Genomic DNA, 17179 nt, shown 5'->3' with positions numbered 1-17179 from the left:
TATGTAAGTAGAGTACCTACCTCACACTGTAGCTTTCGTATCTACTCATCAATACTAGCAAATGCCCTGTAAAAGAATGTAGAATGCCAGTTAGGAAATGATAATCATTTTTTCGATGGTTAAATTACAAGTTACAAGCCTTAGGCCTTCGGACATTTGTGCCGTTCTCAAGTTAAAGGTACCACATGACCGCTTAAGAATAAAGACGCTAAAGTAGGTAATTCAATATGATCTTATTTCATTCTTATGGTAAGCAACAACTTTACCTTGACAGGATATATACATACATATTCTCTGTAGGCAGAACACATGAAACTACTCAAGTTTCAGTTACACTTTTGGCAATTAAAGTGTTGAACGGTAACGAAATCGTGATATTGCAGCGATAGCTAAGGTCGGTGATCGAATTCGAGATCAAAAACGTAAACAAACAAAATTTCATTCAAAATAAGCTACTACGTATCAATTGGTAAGAATAAGAAGTTTTAAACATTTGGTGCCTTATTGTAATACTTGTGATGTCATTGCAATTACAGTCACAGATAGTTTATTTATATTTTTATATTGCTTAAGTGCAGCAATACGGGCTGCTAACCTCCGCTGCTAGCCTATCGCTCACACCACAATTGAACCCATCTCATAGTCGACTTCTACAACACCCATCACCCATCAGAAGGAACCGGTGGTAAAATTCTTAAGCCGTCATTAGTAATCCCTTTCCTAAAGAACGCCACATTTCATCCACATCCGCCTTAAACGTACGCACGTGTGAGTAATTGGTGTTAACATACTTTAAGATGCGAGTGGATAACCATTCGAGTGGCAGTTACTGTTGCGCCACTCGCGCTGCGCTGGCGCCAGTCAGCTCGGCTGTCTGTGGCCGTGGGCGGCTGCTGCTCGTCATAAATATGGATACCTGTTCACACGGCACATGTTTATGTATTCGAGTTTCCACCTCGTCGCGCTTGCTTTAAATATTCTAGGGCTTGATAACGCCTTTTCCTTAGGTGCCAGACTTTGCTTACTGAATCGGAATGTTACGTAATAATATACATACATTATATAGTTGGGTTCCAATGTAGATAAATGAGAAACAAGTTACGACTTGTTGGACACGTACATGTTTGTAATCGTATTAGGTTGTTCCTGTTTCCGATAGATAAGGCAAACCAGCACATTATTGGCAGCAGAATCTGCAAACATACCCATGTATTTGTATACACAATAAGCTAATAAGTTCATGTCCAGATATATTGATATTTAATGCACATCCCGGATTTTGCAGAAGTTTGATGTTTTTCGTTTTTCAAAACCTGTCTTCTTTTTTACCTCTACAATCATACCTACTTGAGTCACTTTTATAGTCAGTAGTACTTCACTCTTCCTCATTGATACATAACTGTCGGTTGTTTGGTCTATTACGGCTGACTGCAGCAACACTGTGTTGAATAAGAATAAGATATAGATCTATAACATTTCATCTGAGGCTTGTCAAAAAATATGTATTAAATTCTGTCCTTGAAGTAAAAAAAGAATTCAATTGCGCAATGACAAACACACGATACCCACATGATCTGCACCATAGTTGTTATTCCCATATATTGCGTTGTTGCTTTCCGCCATTTAAATTACTGTACAAGAAGTAACCGTAGGTCCGGCCTTGTTTGGCGATGTTAGTAATCCTGATTAAAATACAAGCTTGTCCTTAGTGTACTACGCACGTAGGCGTGGCGGTTTGCCTCGCTTGCGTGATCCGCTCAATAAAACTGTTGTTAAACCTCGAATTGGTCATTTAATGGAACCTCTTTGTCCGTTTGAGTTCAAAGTCTAGTCTTTTTACTGCCTAGCTTTCGTTAGTATAGCTTGCAACGTTGCTGAGACGTGGTCAGAAAGTTTATAAAATCGCGAAGTTTCCACATCGGAAAAATTTGAAAACTCATGGTAATTTTGACCTCGACCAATTAATTTACGTAACATTTACAGACCGATGTAGCTGGTAATTTTCCTTTTTTGGCAACATTATCTCCTAATGCACATTTCCCAATTACAATTTTCAATGAAATTCGTTCTTCAAAATTCCGCAATGCAGTTAGGGAAAAGGCCAATTCCGACTGAAAAGCGAAAAGCATTCGAGCCCTGACGGTTTGGCAACGCTACCTACTGTCCTTAACACACTGCCGCTCCGATACCAATCAAAATGCAAAATGCAACGTTAATATTAAAATTAGCTGCAGGTATTCCAATCGCTTAAGATTAAGCTTATAAACCACAGTCATAGATCTTTTTGGTTATAAGGAATTTCCGGCTGAAATTCAAAAGGCGATAACGTCTCGATATTATTCTTTTGTTTTTCGCCCATTAATGTTTTACATTGATAGCTTATTAATGCAACAAACTGACGTAACAATGTGATAGCTGCACGAAGACTACAGAATTTGCATGAATTTATGTCTATAGTGTTTTGACAATTGAATATTTAGTCAGCAATCCATCATGGCTACTAGCCAAGTAACATTTTAGTGCTATAATTTTGGTTTTCGACGCCAAAAGCTACTATAGATGTCGTATAAAGGTTTTCGGCGTGACCGCTTGTCGTATAAAAGCCTCCAGTAACACCTTTTAGCTCTATAAGCTTATACCGCTAAAAGGTGTTATTAGGAAGTGATGTAAACGTTTATATCACCATTTTATAGAGCCGCTATAGGCCTGGTCTATAACAGGATCAAATATGACTACTATAGATCTATATTATTGTATAATGGTGTTAGGAATCACTGCTATGCAATCAATTTGCGCTATTAAGGTTCCCGACAAGCCGCTATAGTTGTTGCGTTATACAGCTAAAAGGTGTTATTAGGAAGTGATGTAAACGTTTATATCACCATTTTATAAAGCTGCTATAGGCCTGGTCTATAACAGGATCAAATATGACTACTATAGAACAATATTATTATATAATGGTGTTAGAAATCACTGTTATGCAATCAATTTGCGCTATTAAGGTTCCCGACAAGCCGCTATAGTTGTTGCGTTATACAGCTAAAAGATGTTATTAGGAAGTGATGTAAACGTTTATATCACCATTTTATAGAGCCCCTATAGGCCTGGTCTATAACAGGATCAAATATGACTACTATATAACAATATTATTATATAATGGTGTTAGAAATCACTGTTATGCAATCAATTTGCGCTATTAAGGTTCCCGACAAGCCGCTATAGTTGTTGCGTTATACAGCTAAAAGGTGTTATTAGGAAGTGATGTAAACGTTTATATCACCATTTTATAAAGCTGCTATAGGCCTGGTCTATAACAGGATCAAATATGACTACTATAGAACAATATTATTATATAATGGTGTTAGAAATCACTGTTATGCAATCAATTTGCGCTATTAAGGTTCCCGACAAGCCGCTATAGTTGTTGCGTTATACAGCTAAAAGGTGTTATTAGGAAGTGATGTAAACGTTTATATCACCATTTTATAGAGCCGCTATAGGCCTGGTCTATAACAGGACCAAATAACCTACTAAAGAACAATATTATTGTATAATAGTGTTAGGAATCACTGTTATGCTATCAATTTGCGCTATTAAGGTTCCCAACAAGCCGCTTATAGTATTTTTAGTAGTCGTATTTTAACATAAATTAAAACCTAACTATACCACTATTTTGCGATATAGTGGCTTTGGAAAACACTGCTACAGTATTTAACACTGTAGTAGTGATATGAATACCATTATAGAGCTATTTTGCTGTATAATGAAGTTTTCAGGATACGTTTATATAGCTTTGAAAAGCGTTAATAGTCGGTCGTCTAATGCCTTTTATATCTCATCGCCGTATACGTCACAATTACTCTTTTATATCACAGAACTGTGGAATAATGGTTTCGGTATCTCTTTTAAAACACAATAGCGTTATAGCTGAGTTTACTATATGTTTTATAAAAAAAAAACTGTTTAGAAGATCTTTATATAGTAAAACATTGAAAACAAGTATTGTTTTCTATATAAAGAACTTATAAGTTAAACTGGATCATAGTTAAAGTCTCATGCAACCCTAATTGAATCCACAATGGCGGGCTTATGGCAGTGAATGCGTATGATAAGTGACATAGTCGAACTATAAAAGCGTATGTTTTACTTCTTGGTTTCATAGTAGAAACTATGGTGCCAATAATTTTATTGTATTAAATTATATTTATTTATTTTATTCAAAACAGGTATAAATCGAGGGCGCACTTAAAATACTCCATTAAACTAATATTCTTTTAACGGTAAAATTTCCATCGCATACCTTTTTGCAGTAATGATGGAATTATACTGGACACTAAACTTCACAAGTTCACACGCCACTTTTCATAAAGTTCCTCGTTTAGAACAGTTTTTGTTAAATATTACACATTAAATTATTTTAGAAATTTCATTCATTCGCATTAAAAGGGACGGCAACTGCTATTACAGAACAAAAAACCTGTATAACGGAATCTCAAATGCTACTATAGCATAAATTGATACTATAATAGCGTTACTGTGTCCTCTATGTCAACAAATTAGCACAATAGTCATCATCACATCACCATTATAGACCTTAAACGTCACGGATGATACTGCTATAGCCCTATTATATCACTAAATGGCTGCATAATTGCGCCAAATCGGCTCTACAGTACCAATATAGACTATTTATAGGACCATTTAATGTGATTTAATTTGGTGCTCTCGACCACTATAGGACCAGAAATTGTTACTTGAGTAACGCTTTACTACTACTTAAGAGGCTTAAGAGCATTCACGTTACGTCATACTCTTAAAAGTACATGCTTGATGGCTACTGTCGAATTCAGAATTCTTCCAACGTTGGCAGGTCATTATTGGTACTGGCAAAATTTTCGATTATTTATTTGCATTTTTAACCCTTTGAACGCCAAGGACCACTAAAAGGGCCATCGTCTGCCCTTCTTAGCTGCAAAGCAATTATCCACTAAGCGACTTCTCTACTGTCATTCGCTCTTCACCAGTTGACATTTTGGCGTCTACATAAATTTTTGACACGGAAGAAAAAGCGTTAAAAATGTCAAACTAAAAAACCTTGATATCTTTCTCACACATTTCTCACAGTTAAACTGGCTGAGCATTCTTAGTCAATAAGCATTGAGAACACGGCGAGCAATTAACGCGTCAGCTTTACCGCAAACAAGTAAAGCTAAGTAATGTTGTGGAAACTTTACGTAACGTCGCGTGACTCTACAGTTCATTCAGCGCTCGGGCACGACTCGCTCTACATACAACTACGTATAATGCGGAGGTAGCGTCTAACGCACAGTTTAGTTTAGTTAGACAGTATTGCGACTTAGCACGGCCGTACAGTAAAAGGCGATAAAGAATGCACATCGGTCTTTAGAAAGAGACAATTAACGTCACATAAGCAAGAAAGAGAAAACGCTCTACGAAGACGAAAAACCGATGTGCAATCAATATCACCTGGTACTCTACACAAACAATGTCACTGATGATGCTGAGATACGATTTCATTTCATTTGTAGCTTGTCAAAATTGTGTATTAAATAGTGACATTGATGTTAAGATTAGATTAGATTTTTAAAATTAAATGGCCTCAGTCCCATTGGTGGGACTATTTTGCCAGTGTCAAGGTGGTATAAGCTTATTGTATTCGATTTTGGTACGGTAAGTACGACGTTGTTCGGTAGTTGGCAGTTGTAAATTGATAGCTAGATTTTACAAGGGCACGTGGACTATCGGCCGTCGATGACAAAAAAGGGGGCTAAACGCGTTTGGAGATTAATTCTTCATCAGCTTCTCACTATAACATTAGTTTACTGCATAATAAGCTATCGATATTACACTTTAAACAACGTTATTGAGCAAAAGAAGGAGAAATTATTCACGACACGATTCCACTAAGATGGCACCCGAAATCGGAACGATGTTAAGATGAATATGAAGAAGAAGAATATGCGATACCGACCTGTCAGTTTCAAAAATCACGTTAATTTTCGGTAAATAAACATGCTGCTGCCCTGTGGCATTGCTGCGGCATTGTTCGCCTTCAGTTCAGAACGCAAACTGCTCTGAAAACAAAGTTTTGAACGGAGCGCTAAAAGCTCTTTGTGTCAAAAAAGTTTCACCCGGTTTTTTTTGGCAAGCGTTTATGTAGGTTAATGAAACCGTGTAGAATATACCTATGTACATTTTTAGGTCAAAATACTGCGTAAAATAAACATGTGTTAAGTCTAATCGGGACACGCTCCGGCTAATCTGCTTAACTGCTCATATGTGTGCCCGAGCTTTCCAAAAGGGTTCGGATACACTTCACATCATTATACGATTACTGGAAGAGATTTACGCTTTTAAAACGCTTATCTTTGACAAACAATGGGTTTAGGTTTCTAGATGAGAAGATGAATGTCAGTTCAGGGTAGAGATGGATATCAATGGCAATCGCAATATTGTTAGCCGAATTTGATCCTGTGTTTTGCCTTACACATAATACATAAGCTAACTTTAGTTACTAAGTTGATAAGCTTACTTAGTTTTGGGCGGCTGTTTATTGGACTTTATTTTTAGTGATTTGGTAAAAATCAAAAATAAATTGATACAATTATCGATCTTGTCATCAATGAATAACAAATTTCAAAATGCATCAAGTTAATGAAGCAATTCCAAGTAACAACTAAATTAGTTAACTCTATCATTATCCAGTCAGTTACTAACTAGTTTTATGATGAGTGATCCAGCAAATCATCGTAAAAAGGTTTACTTAGTTCTAGTTTCATACTAAACTTCCAAAAACTAATAATGAGTAATTATACTGCAATTTGCGTTACATGGACTGTGACTATTTGTATTTCCACATAGAGGGACTAGAATACTAATCCTACAATGTTAGTACAAGAACGAAAAATTACCTCCTTCCTCGCTATTGCAAGCCTTAGGTCCTGCCAGTTAGCATGTTAATACTCTAGTGACTTGCAACAGTTGCAACACTGCCTTGGACCTTAGTTGGCGAAGAGAAAATTAATTGTGTAGAAACGATGCATAGAAAACTTCTTTCAATGGGAAAATGACTTAGCCCGACATTAAAGCAGCGATTTGAATGCGGTAATTGCGGTATAAGGGTCTGTTACACCAACCCGTCTGTCACCGAATTAAAAAAAAAAAACATTTAATACGGACAATCAAAATCCAAATCACATTACACGACTTCATTACAAATTTATTTGTATGGGAATTTTCATAGACTTCTGCTGCGTGACTTTAAAGTGTCTAATTAACTGATGTAGTTGATGCAACTGACCCTAAGTGCGTTTTCACATTATCCGATCCGATATCGGATGTGTCGGACCGATATCCCATACATTACAGGTGCCATCTTGGATTTTTTCTATTGAAATCCTTCCGACATCCGATATCGGATCGGATAATGTGAAAGCGGTCTAAGGGAGCCAGGCCCCGTAGCCGAATGGCATTTCTGCGACGCGAAACGCCACCGAAACGCCGCAGAAAGGTAGTCTAGCTCTGTCGCGCCAATACGCGAGAGCATAGAGATAGATAGCTACGAAAGAGATATTATCGTGAGCGTTTGTGCATTCGGCTACGCACACAGATACATATCGTAACTACTTTGAAAAAATCTCGTATCTCATGCTTCTCCTCAAAGTTAAAACGCAGTAAGTCTATATGCATTCCATACATACTTACTACAAATTTCTTTTCATTAACAGACGAAGATACAAGTTTTTTTAAAAGTAGTGACGATATTAAAGGGATTCTACTGACGTTTTGCCTGACGAAATCAGTCTGTCAGTGAGAAGTAAAAAGTGGCAACGCGTAATAACGGACATATCGTGATAGTTCGACTTCTATAATACAACAGGGTCGTAAAAAACGGAAACCCCTGTTGTGTTCCCATGCATAAATATGTGGGCAAGCGTGACGTTCATTCAGCGTACGATGCTATGAAAATAAAATCTATATATACGCATATAAAAAATTCCTGATTGTTTTGAAATGTCAACTCTAAAGCGGTGAATATAAGGCTGTAGTATGTTGTATTTTGTTTGTATGTTTATTGTGGCGACAGCTGCGCGAACAGGTGCGATGATGGTATCACTCGTAACGCTCGACGCAAATTAATATAACTAGTAACGTAAACAGCGGTTCGAGCCGGTATCAGTAATCGTGGGCCGAACCGGTAGCTAATTGCTACATTTGTGGTTTTTCTTATAATTGTGAATGGAGTCGATAAAACTACAATTATACAGGATGCCAGGATGTTTGAGAATGGACAGAAATGACTGCATATTTTCCTGTTTACACTTTTGAGTCCAGGGTACGTAGCCGAATGGCACAAACAGTCACGAAACGCTCACGAAACGAAACGCTCGTAGATATATTATATATCTCTATCGCTCTATTCGCTCTTGCGTATTGGCGTGACGGAGCCAGACTATAGTATGAATTTTCTGAGATGAACTTTTCGCTTTTGCCCTAATCTGTTAAACAAAGGCCTTTGTTTCTATTATTCGCGGCAGTTAGCTCCCGTTTCCACAGCACGTGCTAAAGTCTCAGTGTAGTTAAAAAGCAACTATCATGATAGCAATAAGGTTCAAATTTATTAAACAGTTTGCAGTATGCAGGTAACTTTTTTTGAAGATGACAAAACGTGTTATCTCCGAAAGGGCTTTTTATGGATTTGAACCTTATTACTATCATGATAGTTGCTTTTTAACTACACTGAGACTATAGCACGTGCCGTTTAAACGGGAGCTAGCCGCGGTGAATAATAGAAACAAAGGCCTTTGTTTAACAGATTAGGGCAAAAGCGAAAAGTTCATCTCAGAAAATTCATACTATACCTTTCGTGGCGTTTCGTTTTCGTTTCGCGTCGCAGAAATGGCATTCGGCTAAGGGGCCAGGGCGTGTAATATTCCAATCGTTCACCGCTCGGTAGCGTATTTTAGATTTCTCTCTATATCGCTCTTCGTCATTAATTCGTTAGAAACAGTTGCATTTCGTTTTGCTACAGCAAGCAACTTGTCTCTACCGCAGCCAGTATTTTTTTTATTTTGTAAAGTACCGATTAATATAACGGAAAGGTCTTCCACTGCGTTTATTTTATGCGACAGCGTCTCACGTCTATTTTCATATGCTTATTATTTGATTTATGAAAGACACCCTGTATTTTATATAAGAGTCGTAGTATCGGAAACATCTGTAGGAAAACTGGTAGCAGTTATAACTTTTTTCCTTAAACAATGAATACTATGTAATATCAAAAGTAAACCGGCATCAATCGAGTTATAAGAACAACCCACTACTGAATAGAAAGAGAAGGAAAGAGCCTTGCCAATACATATACGACTCTTCTCTTTTCGCACAGACTGTATTCAGTAGACAAGTTATATTCATGCCTAATTTAAGTTCAATAACGTTTCATAACAGAACACACGAAGATACACACGTAATCGTAATCGCCGTATACAATCTTGCATATAATTACAAAACTGTTTACGTAGTCGATTCACACTTGCATCGACTTATATTATCTAAGTACTCGATCATTGGCTGAATCGATTTCGTTTCCTTATCAGGCCGTGCCGCAATCTGTCATTGATACCACGTAATAAACAACCAATGCTTTTCCAATGTTATTCAGAATAAATACAGTTGTAGAGGTACATTCGGCTACGAATGCACAAACGCTCACGAAACGCTCACGATAAATAATATCTCTTTCGTAGCTATCTATCTCTATCGCTCTTGCGTATTGACGTGACAGAGCTAGGCTAGATTTCTGCGGCATTTCGGTGGCGTTTCGCGTCCCAGAAATGGCATTGAGCTACGGGACCTGTGCAGAAAAGAAACTTCCTGCAAAAACGAAGTTTGATAAAGATTCAGGGACGAATCGTGTTGATTTCTAAATTTTCTAATCCATGACATTATCGCCTTTAGCTGTTTAGTTGTCAAAATTCAAGTAATTATCTGTGGTTGTGCACGCAAAGGGACGTCAGGCTATATACAAAGTAACCAACCCTAATAATTGCACCGTGTAGCTATTCTGAGCCGAAAGGAGTGGAGTTCGCCCGAAGCGAATCGTTTCACACCACTAATATTACAAACTACAAGCCTTCTTCCGTCTTTCCGACGTTTCATACATTTTTATCTGTTAATTGAGTGTAACTTACACTTCTTCCTGTAGAGCTACAATCCTTCGTGAGTCTTGGCCTCCTCATAGTGTCATTTCACTTACGCGGCCTCTTGTCTCTTTCCTTAAAATAGTGTTAAGTATTTCTCATTTTTCTATTCCCCTTTTTTACTTTTGTACCTATTTGACTGTTCTAAAAATACAATATTTTATACCATGCAGGAAATAAAGCATCAGATAATTATTAGAAAAACATGGACAGAAGTTATTTTTAAATCGAATTTATAGAGCCAATTAGTACGAACTCAACTCTACTTACCGGTTTCTTTGGGTTAATAGGTTTTTCGGCGAACAATTTGTGTTGTTTACAAGTTGTTTACTTCTTTTATTTACTGGATTAGCCAAAAATATGTTGAGACAATTTGTTCCTTCGCTAAATAATTGATCGACTTGTATAGGTACCAGTCTAATCGAAAACATATTGATGAGATAAGATTTGTCTGCAGTTAAATTGTCATATTTATGATTTGGAATATATGAAAGTTGTTCCTATAAAAATAATGTGTTTTTGGACCATTTTGTATGTACCTAGATACCACGGAAACTATTAACATATCCCTGTATACAGTGTGATGTGATACAACTAATATTGACTTTCTCCTCCAGCAACCGATACCAGTCCATATCCACACCCTTTTAGCTAACCGACAAAGTATATTTCGGAGTTGTCAACTACATTTTCGACCCTGCTTCATGTGGCAGATACAGGTAGGTAAATACAAAATTCACACGAAATCAAGGATACAAGTCACTTACATTTTCGTATAAAGAAGACCAAAACATTCTATTTCTGATTCTGTGGTTGACTGAACCCCCAATTTCTCCCTTCTACGATACACCGCACTCACTTTCTCGATTTGTCTTTTGATTCAGGACCATTCACAATGGTATCGCTGCGATATCGAGCGATAATGTAATTCGCGAGCGATTGCACAGTCAACAACATAGCTGTAAATACAGTGCCAAATATATGTACACAGAACTTTATTGCCTGTACATTAAGGTGTGTATAATAGTTATTTGTTATACAAGGGGGCAAAGTTGTGTTTTAACGCCGAGTGTGGAATTAAAAACGAGCAAGTGAAAGGATTCTATAGTTGAACCACGAGCGAAGCGAGTGGTTCGAGAATAGAATCCTGAACTTGTGAGTATTTTAACACACGAGAAGTAAAATACATTTGCACCCGAGTGTAACACAAAACTTTTCCCCTCACTATAGCGAGGAAACTACAACGCAATAAATGCGTTTATCACTGCTTCCAGTAGTAGTTCCACAAGTGGTAAATCATCTTTGTTACTAGATTCACCTACTTTTATCAATTTGAAAGCAGTTAATTTAACTTTATTCAAGGTCAAATTACTTTACCCACTAGTGGATAAAATGCGTTTTTACCCGCTGGTATTAAAGGACAAAACACGTGTTTCCGAGCTAGTGAGGGGAAAATACTTTTAGCACTTTGTATTCACAATTGTGTTGTTGACTGTACGCGATCTCCATTCTATCATGGTCATCGGTACGTTCGTAGAATACTATCTAATGGAAACTAAAGCCTTATTAGGATCAAGTTATGCGAAAGGGGCTGGTATATATCGATTCATTCATGTAGACGCATGGTCTGGCTCGCATTTTCATGATGTTGGAAGTTACAATTGATAAACCTGCGCTTCATCGGTAATTACACCATCTATAATATATTATAATTGTCTTTGCTAAGCTTGATGTTTACACAGCGAATTTATTTACAATCAACCTTTTATATTCATCAGAATTTTCAGCAAAAAAATGAGGTAATTTCTCACAAACAACGTAACGCAGCTCTCCGCTCAGACGAAATAAAATCAATGACGTTAAAAATAGAATTTCAGTGAGTGAGCTACAATTTGTTCGACTCAACGAATCTGAAAGGCCGAATGACAGACAAGAATTCCTATAACACAACTTACATCACCTAAAGCAAATAGGCATAATATATTCGCTTCTCATATTTGTCGAATTCTTAGCGGCTGATTCATAATGAAATTATGCAAAGAACAAAGATGCTTTTCCTATGTGAAGATGGATGGAGATCGATTTGAGATGAAATCATCTGAATAAATTATAACAGCATCATTGTTTTTCTACACAGTAACTTTAGTAACACTGATAGTGTTGATAGTGAGAACGCAGATAAAGAACATTAAACTTTACACGTGTTTTAAATTAAATTCGTATATGTAGGCAGTATGTCACGAGAAATGGATTATTTGATTATTTTATAGATGAAAGTATGAATAACATCAGTTTTGCATTTATACCACCCACATTGCCATTTTCAAAACATCCACTAAACTATACGCGTGTTTTCAACGGAATTTGTACATGTAACGAGGAATTGGTTATTTGATCAATTTCAGATGAGAGTTTTGCACATATCAATAACAGTTTTGCATGTAAACCACCCACCCGTTGCTCGTTTCAAAGCGAAATATTTTCAATAAACTAGGTATAATAATGTCCGATTCGCGCTTGTTTCAATAAACTGGAAAGCAAAATGATCCTGTCATTTATGAAAGTTTGCGGCGGGTGGTAGGGGTGTGGGTGGGGGGAGGGGGGAGGGCGGCGGCGTGAATGGCGGCGCAAGGTCATGGGCGCCGGAAGTGGGTTACGGGCGTCGGGCGGCGCCCTATCGACCGCCCAGCGACACGCGCCCCACCGTTTTATTATTATACTTAGCACAATGTAAGCTTTGTGTGCGCACCTTTTTACATGGACAGGTATTTTATGTTCACATGAAGTGGATGTTTCGTGCGCTTCGATGCTTTGTACGCTTACTAAGCCTTTTTAAAAAAAAAAACGTTTTTCTTTTGCCTGTTGTGAAAAATACATGTTAATTTGCAAAGTAAATAATAAAACGTAAAACTGATAAGTGATAAATCAAATATTCCTTACTTAAATATGTACTACTTCTAAAAACTTTAGTATGTAAATGGCTACACGTTCAAATTTTCAGGTACATTTGTGGCTAAGTTACAGTTTCATATTTTACGAACTTTTACAAATTCGATTTTTAACTACAAACAACTTTTCCAAACTGATGTTCTCGGTCCCAAATATACCTACATAGATTTTTGAGTAGACATCCTAGTTCCAAACTGAAGTTCTCAATCGGTAACTGCATCGGCATTCTGCTACAATTAGCGACCCGCGTTACGCTTGAATGGAAAGGCGATTGTTGGCTGCGCCCGCGACTGATGTAATCTGTTTTCGCGCAGACCACCTATTCCACCAGCTTATCTTACTACCCAGTGTAACCAAGACCCTCAGACTTCTAGGAAAGTATGCGTAAAGGATGTAGCGGTTATACTGGTTAGCCAAAGTGAGCGTACATCGCAATTGGAATTGGTTGGGAATTTGGCTGCCATTCATTGCGGAGTTTTTGCCGGCGCGGCCGCCGAACCCGCGGCCTTGCTGCTGTATTACACTGCCATTACGATTTCCGAAGCTGTGAGAGATATTTATTGGTGCCGGCAACGGTTGTTCGCTTGTTTCTGTGGCGCTTGCGGTCTGTCGTAAGCTAATTCTTGCATAACCTTCAACACATCCGATTTTTTTCCGTAACTTACTAGTCTTGACATGTTTTATCTACATATTGGTAAATGTAGTATAAAAGATACGAGAAATTTTACCTTCTATTTAGCATTGCATTCACGTCACCCCCGTAAACGCTCGAAGTGCATTACACGCCTGAGCGCCCAATGTGTTACATAAAAGTTTTCATATTACCTAGAAAATGTTTACTAAATTTCACAGCAGAAATTGGTATTTTGCCCGATAAACTGAAACGGGAAAACTAATGGGTGTTTCATTTCAGTTTTAAAATGTGTTAGGTATTCTTCGAATCATCTGAAAATAGTGCGTCCACCGAATGCGGTTTCCACCGGCTAATTGGCTTGAATTTTTAACGGCTTAGTCACGACCGCATCTGTGTGACTCAGATTTGCACACAATGAAGCTGCGATGTTTCCTCCATGATGCCTTTTAAATTTGCACAAAAACGGGTTCTCGCATGTCGTACTTTGGCAGTGTTGCCTTGCCAACATTGTATTATCTCACGTCTAGTTAATTTGCCAAGTTGCTTGTATTAATCGAATTAAACGTTGCAGTTGCAGCACAATCCTTGAGAGCTAAATTTCTTCATGTTTTTTATAACTTCTAAGCCATCAAGGTCATTTATTTCGTGACTGTCTAGAAAGCTACCGTTGGGTAATAACAAACTTATAACTAGGTACGAAATTTGGGCCTAGGGACTTGATAATTACACAGTAATTTATTATGTTGTGTCCCGATATAGCCGTGCGTGGGTGATATAGAGGGTACAAAACTATTTAGATACCTAGTATGCCCAGTAATACTACGATGAGTTACCTAAGGGGCGCTGTCGATGGATCGTTACGTAAGCCTCGTAGGCTTAAGGGGAATGATAACATCAGTAGTTAGGCCTGCGGGGAGTCGTAGTCGTAAAACCGGAAAGGTCTAGTAAATGCCTAGTCGGAAAGCTTAAGTGAGCCAACATTCTGGCAAAAGATCGCTTGTCAGTTTGCCTAATGCTAAGGCATTATAGGCAGGCACGCTGGTCGGAATTGATAATAGTACTTAAGTACGGAAGATTCTCTCTCAAATGAAGCTGATGTTAGACATGATCCTCTAGGTATCTGTTGCGTAACATGTGCTTTTTGTACACAATCATGAAAAGGGATAATCGAGCTGTCCGTGTAATCGACCGTATGATGAATAGGTAAATGTCTCAAATAAGATAAAGTAAATAGCGGTTAAACAACAACTTTTTAGACTGGAAAATCAATACGTCCGAGAATTCCAAGAACCAAACTTATACGCAGCGAGAAATAAAACCGCTAAAGGCACTCGCTCCAATACCTCCCAGTTCTTGTTTTTTCTACGATTTTTCAACAAATAAGTACTCGAACGCAAGCCGGTTTCCAAGAGGGAACGCATACGTATACTCCCTATAGGACCGCATTGTAAACACACAATAGGTACACAGGAGTACGAGATCTAATGTTTGTTTGCGCAGGTGCGGCCGGCTGCATCTTTGTTCTTCGAATTATCGCCGTGAGGGAATGCGTCCTGGCACTCCTTGATTGTGTTAATGAGACCCTTTCGTTACTTGTCAGTTTCTTAGATATGGATGTTTATCTCTCATACCTGAATTTTATTAAGGTTGCGCTTAGATACGAGCGATTTCGGGAATTTATGGCTATCGAAAAACTCTTTCGATACCGGTTATACAACCGGTCCTGCGTATTTCGTTGAGTCACCAGCTGGGCTGTCTTTTTATATGGATTTCTCAAATTTACTGATACTTCAGAGGCAGATCAGTGTGCGTAGCCGAAAGCCCAAACACTTCACGATTCGTTTCGTGAAGCGTTTGTGCATTTGGCCACACACACAAGAGTAATATAAACTTGAACCATGTGTCGTTACGAGTCCTCTCCAAGGTTTTTCGTAAATATTTTGTGTCGCGTTTGATAAAGTCGATATGTATGTTGCAATTAACGATACCACATGATACCTACTCATTTATAATCGTACATCTCGATCGATATAGTCATTAGCAGTTTTCATTGTAAACCTGCCCGATAATTATATCACACATGAATAAGCGTCCAATTAAGCCAACACTGCAGAGTTTGTTTACGAACAAAGGCGTCCTAAGACGATCGCATCTCTCATCAAGCGCGGCCGTGCATACTGAATTAAACTTTTACGTGAATAAAGCTATTTATACCGCTGACGCGCCGCCCCACATTCTTATCTCGTGTATACTACGCCTCAAGGATCTAACAGATGTTGAACGTATAATTTAACGCACCTATAAATGTAAGTTTAATAAATATAGAACTTGAAAGCTGCGATAACCGAGCAGACTCATCGTAACGGCTTTATTATCCTTTTTATTGAGTGTAAATAAATTGTTATATCTCCTTTCACTGCGTGTCTAAAGTAGGTAGGGGATTGTTTATTTGACCAGTTTTATAGCGATGTATTTTTGTCTACTTAGAGCTAAGTTGTTTCACAATCCGTCGATGTAGATATCCTTTCCTTAGAAACTGCATTGTGACATCATTTTTGGTTGTCGTTAGGTCTCATTTTGTAAGTAGGTATAGGTTAGGTACACCACATAGTGTATCCATTGTCTCTCTTACTTCACTCTTGAACTTTGACATCTCTTGAACTTAGTATTTTATTTACCGTTTTCCTTATAATCTTGATATCTTAGGTCTTTATTATCATAGGAGATCACTGTTTTGAAAAATCTTGGAAGAAAACTAGTGAATTCTTAGTGTAGGAATCCCAATGTAGGATTTGACAAATCTTTAGAGCATAGCAATTGATGCGCCGCTAAACCCATTTGTTGACGAAATAGTTACCAAATGCTGATACCAATTAAGTACACTTGTCCAGCATGTAACGTGAGGTTTTGTTTGTTGCAGCGCGTCCGATGATCTCGGCTCGGCTCCCCGGTGAGGCGCTGGCCCAGCTGGGGCCGCTGGGGCTGTACCCGCCGCCGCCGCCGGCCGGCATGGCGCCCGAGTTCCTGCCGCCGCCGCCGCGGCCCTACGCGCGCTACGCGCAGCGCCGCCCGCGCGACATGCCCGCGCCGCCCGCGCCGCAGTCCCCCTCGTTCCCCAGCTACCCCACCTTCCTCCCGCACCCGTCGTACGCGTCCTACCTGTACCGGCCGGGCCCGCGGGCGCCGCCGTCGCCGGCCAACCCCTACCCCCTGCACCGGCCCACGTCGGGCTTCGTGCCGCCCGCCCCGGCGTCCCATTCGCCGCCCGTGTCTGCGCCGGCGCCTCTACCTCCCGTCCACAGAGACGTAAGTTTCTAATTCTACCATTCATCATTAATTACAATCATCAGACTTACCTAAGCTAAAAAATCGTGTC

At 38.7% G+C, this 17179-nt stretch overlaps 1 protein-coding gene across 1 annotated transcript in view; it reads left to right on the top strand.

Annotated features, from left to right (window-relative positions):
- Positions 1–17179, top strand: part of LOC125231585 (ataxin-1-like) — a 66186-nt gene that overhangs the window by 43132 nt on the left and 5875 nt on the right. The window contains exon 2 of the mRNA XM_048137043.1: positions 16724–17109. Coding sequence (XP_047993000.1) covers positions 16732–17109 — 378 coding nt within the window. The 5' untranslated portion in view covers positions 16724–16731. The remainder of the gene's footprint in view (positions 1–16723; positions 17110–17179) is intronic.

The sequence above is a fragment of the Leguminivora glycinivorella genome, chromosome 12, assembly GCF_023078275.1.
Source record: "Leguminivora glycinivorella isolate SPB_JAAS2020 chromosome 12, LegGlyc_1.1, whole genome shotgun sequence".
Classification (NCBI taxonomy): Eukaryota; Metazoa; Arthropoda; class Insecta; order Lepidoptera; family Tortricidae; genus Leguminivora; species Leguminivora glycinivorella.
The sequence above is the reverse complement of the archived record's forward strand: the minus strand, read 5'-3'. Positions and strand labels throughout refer to the sequence as shown.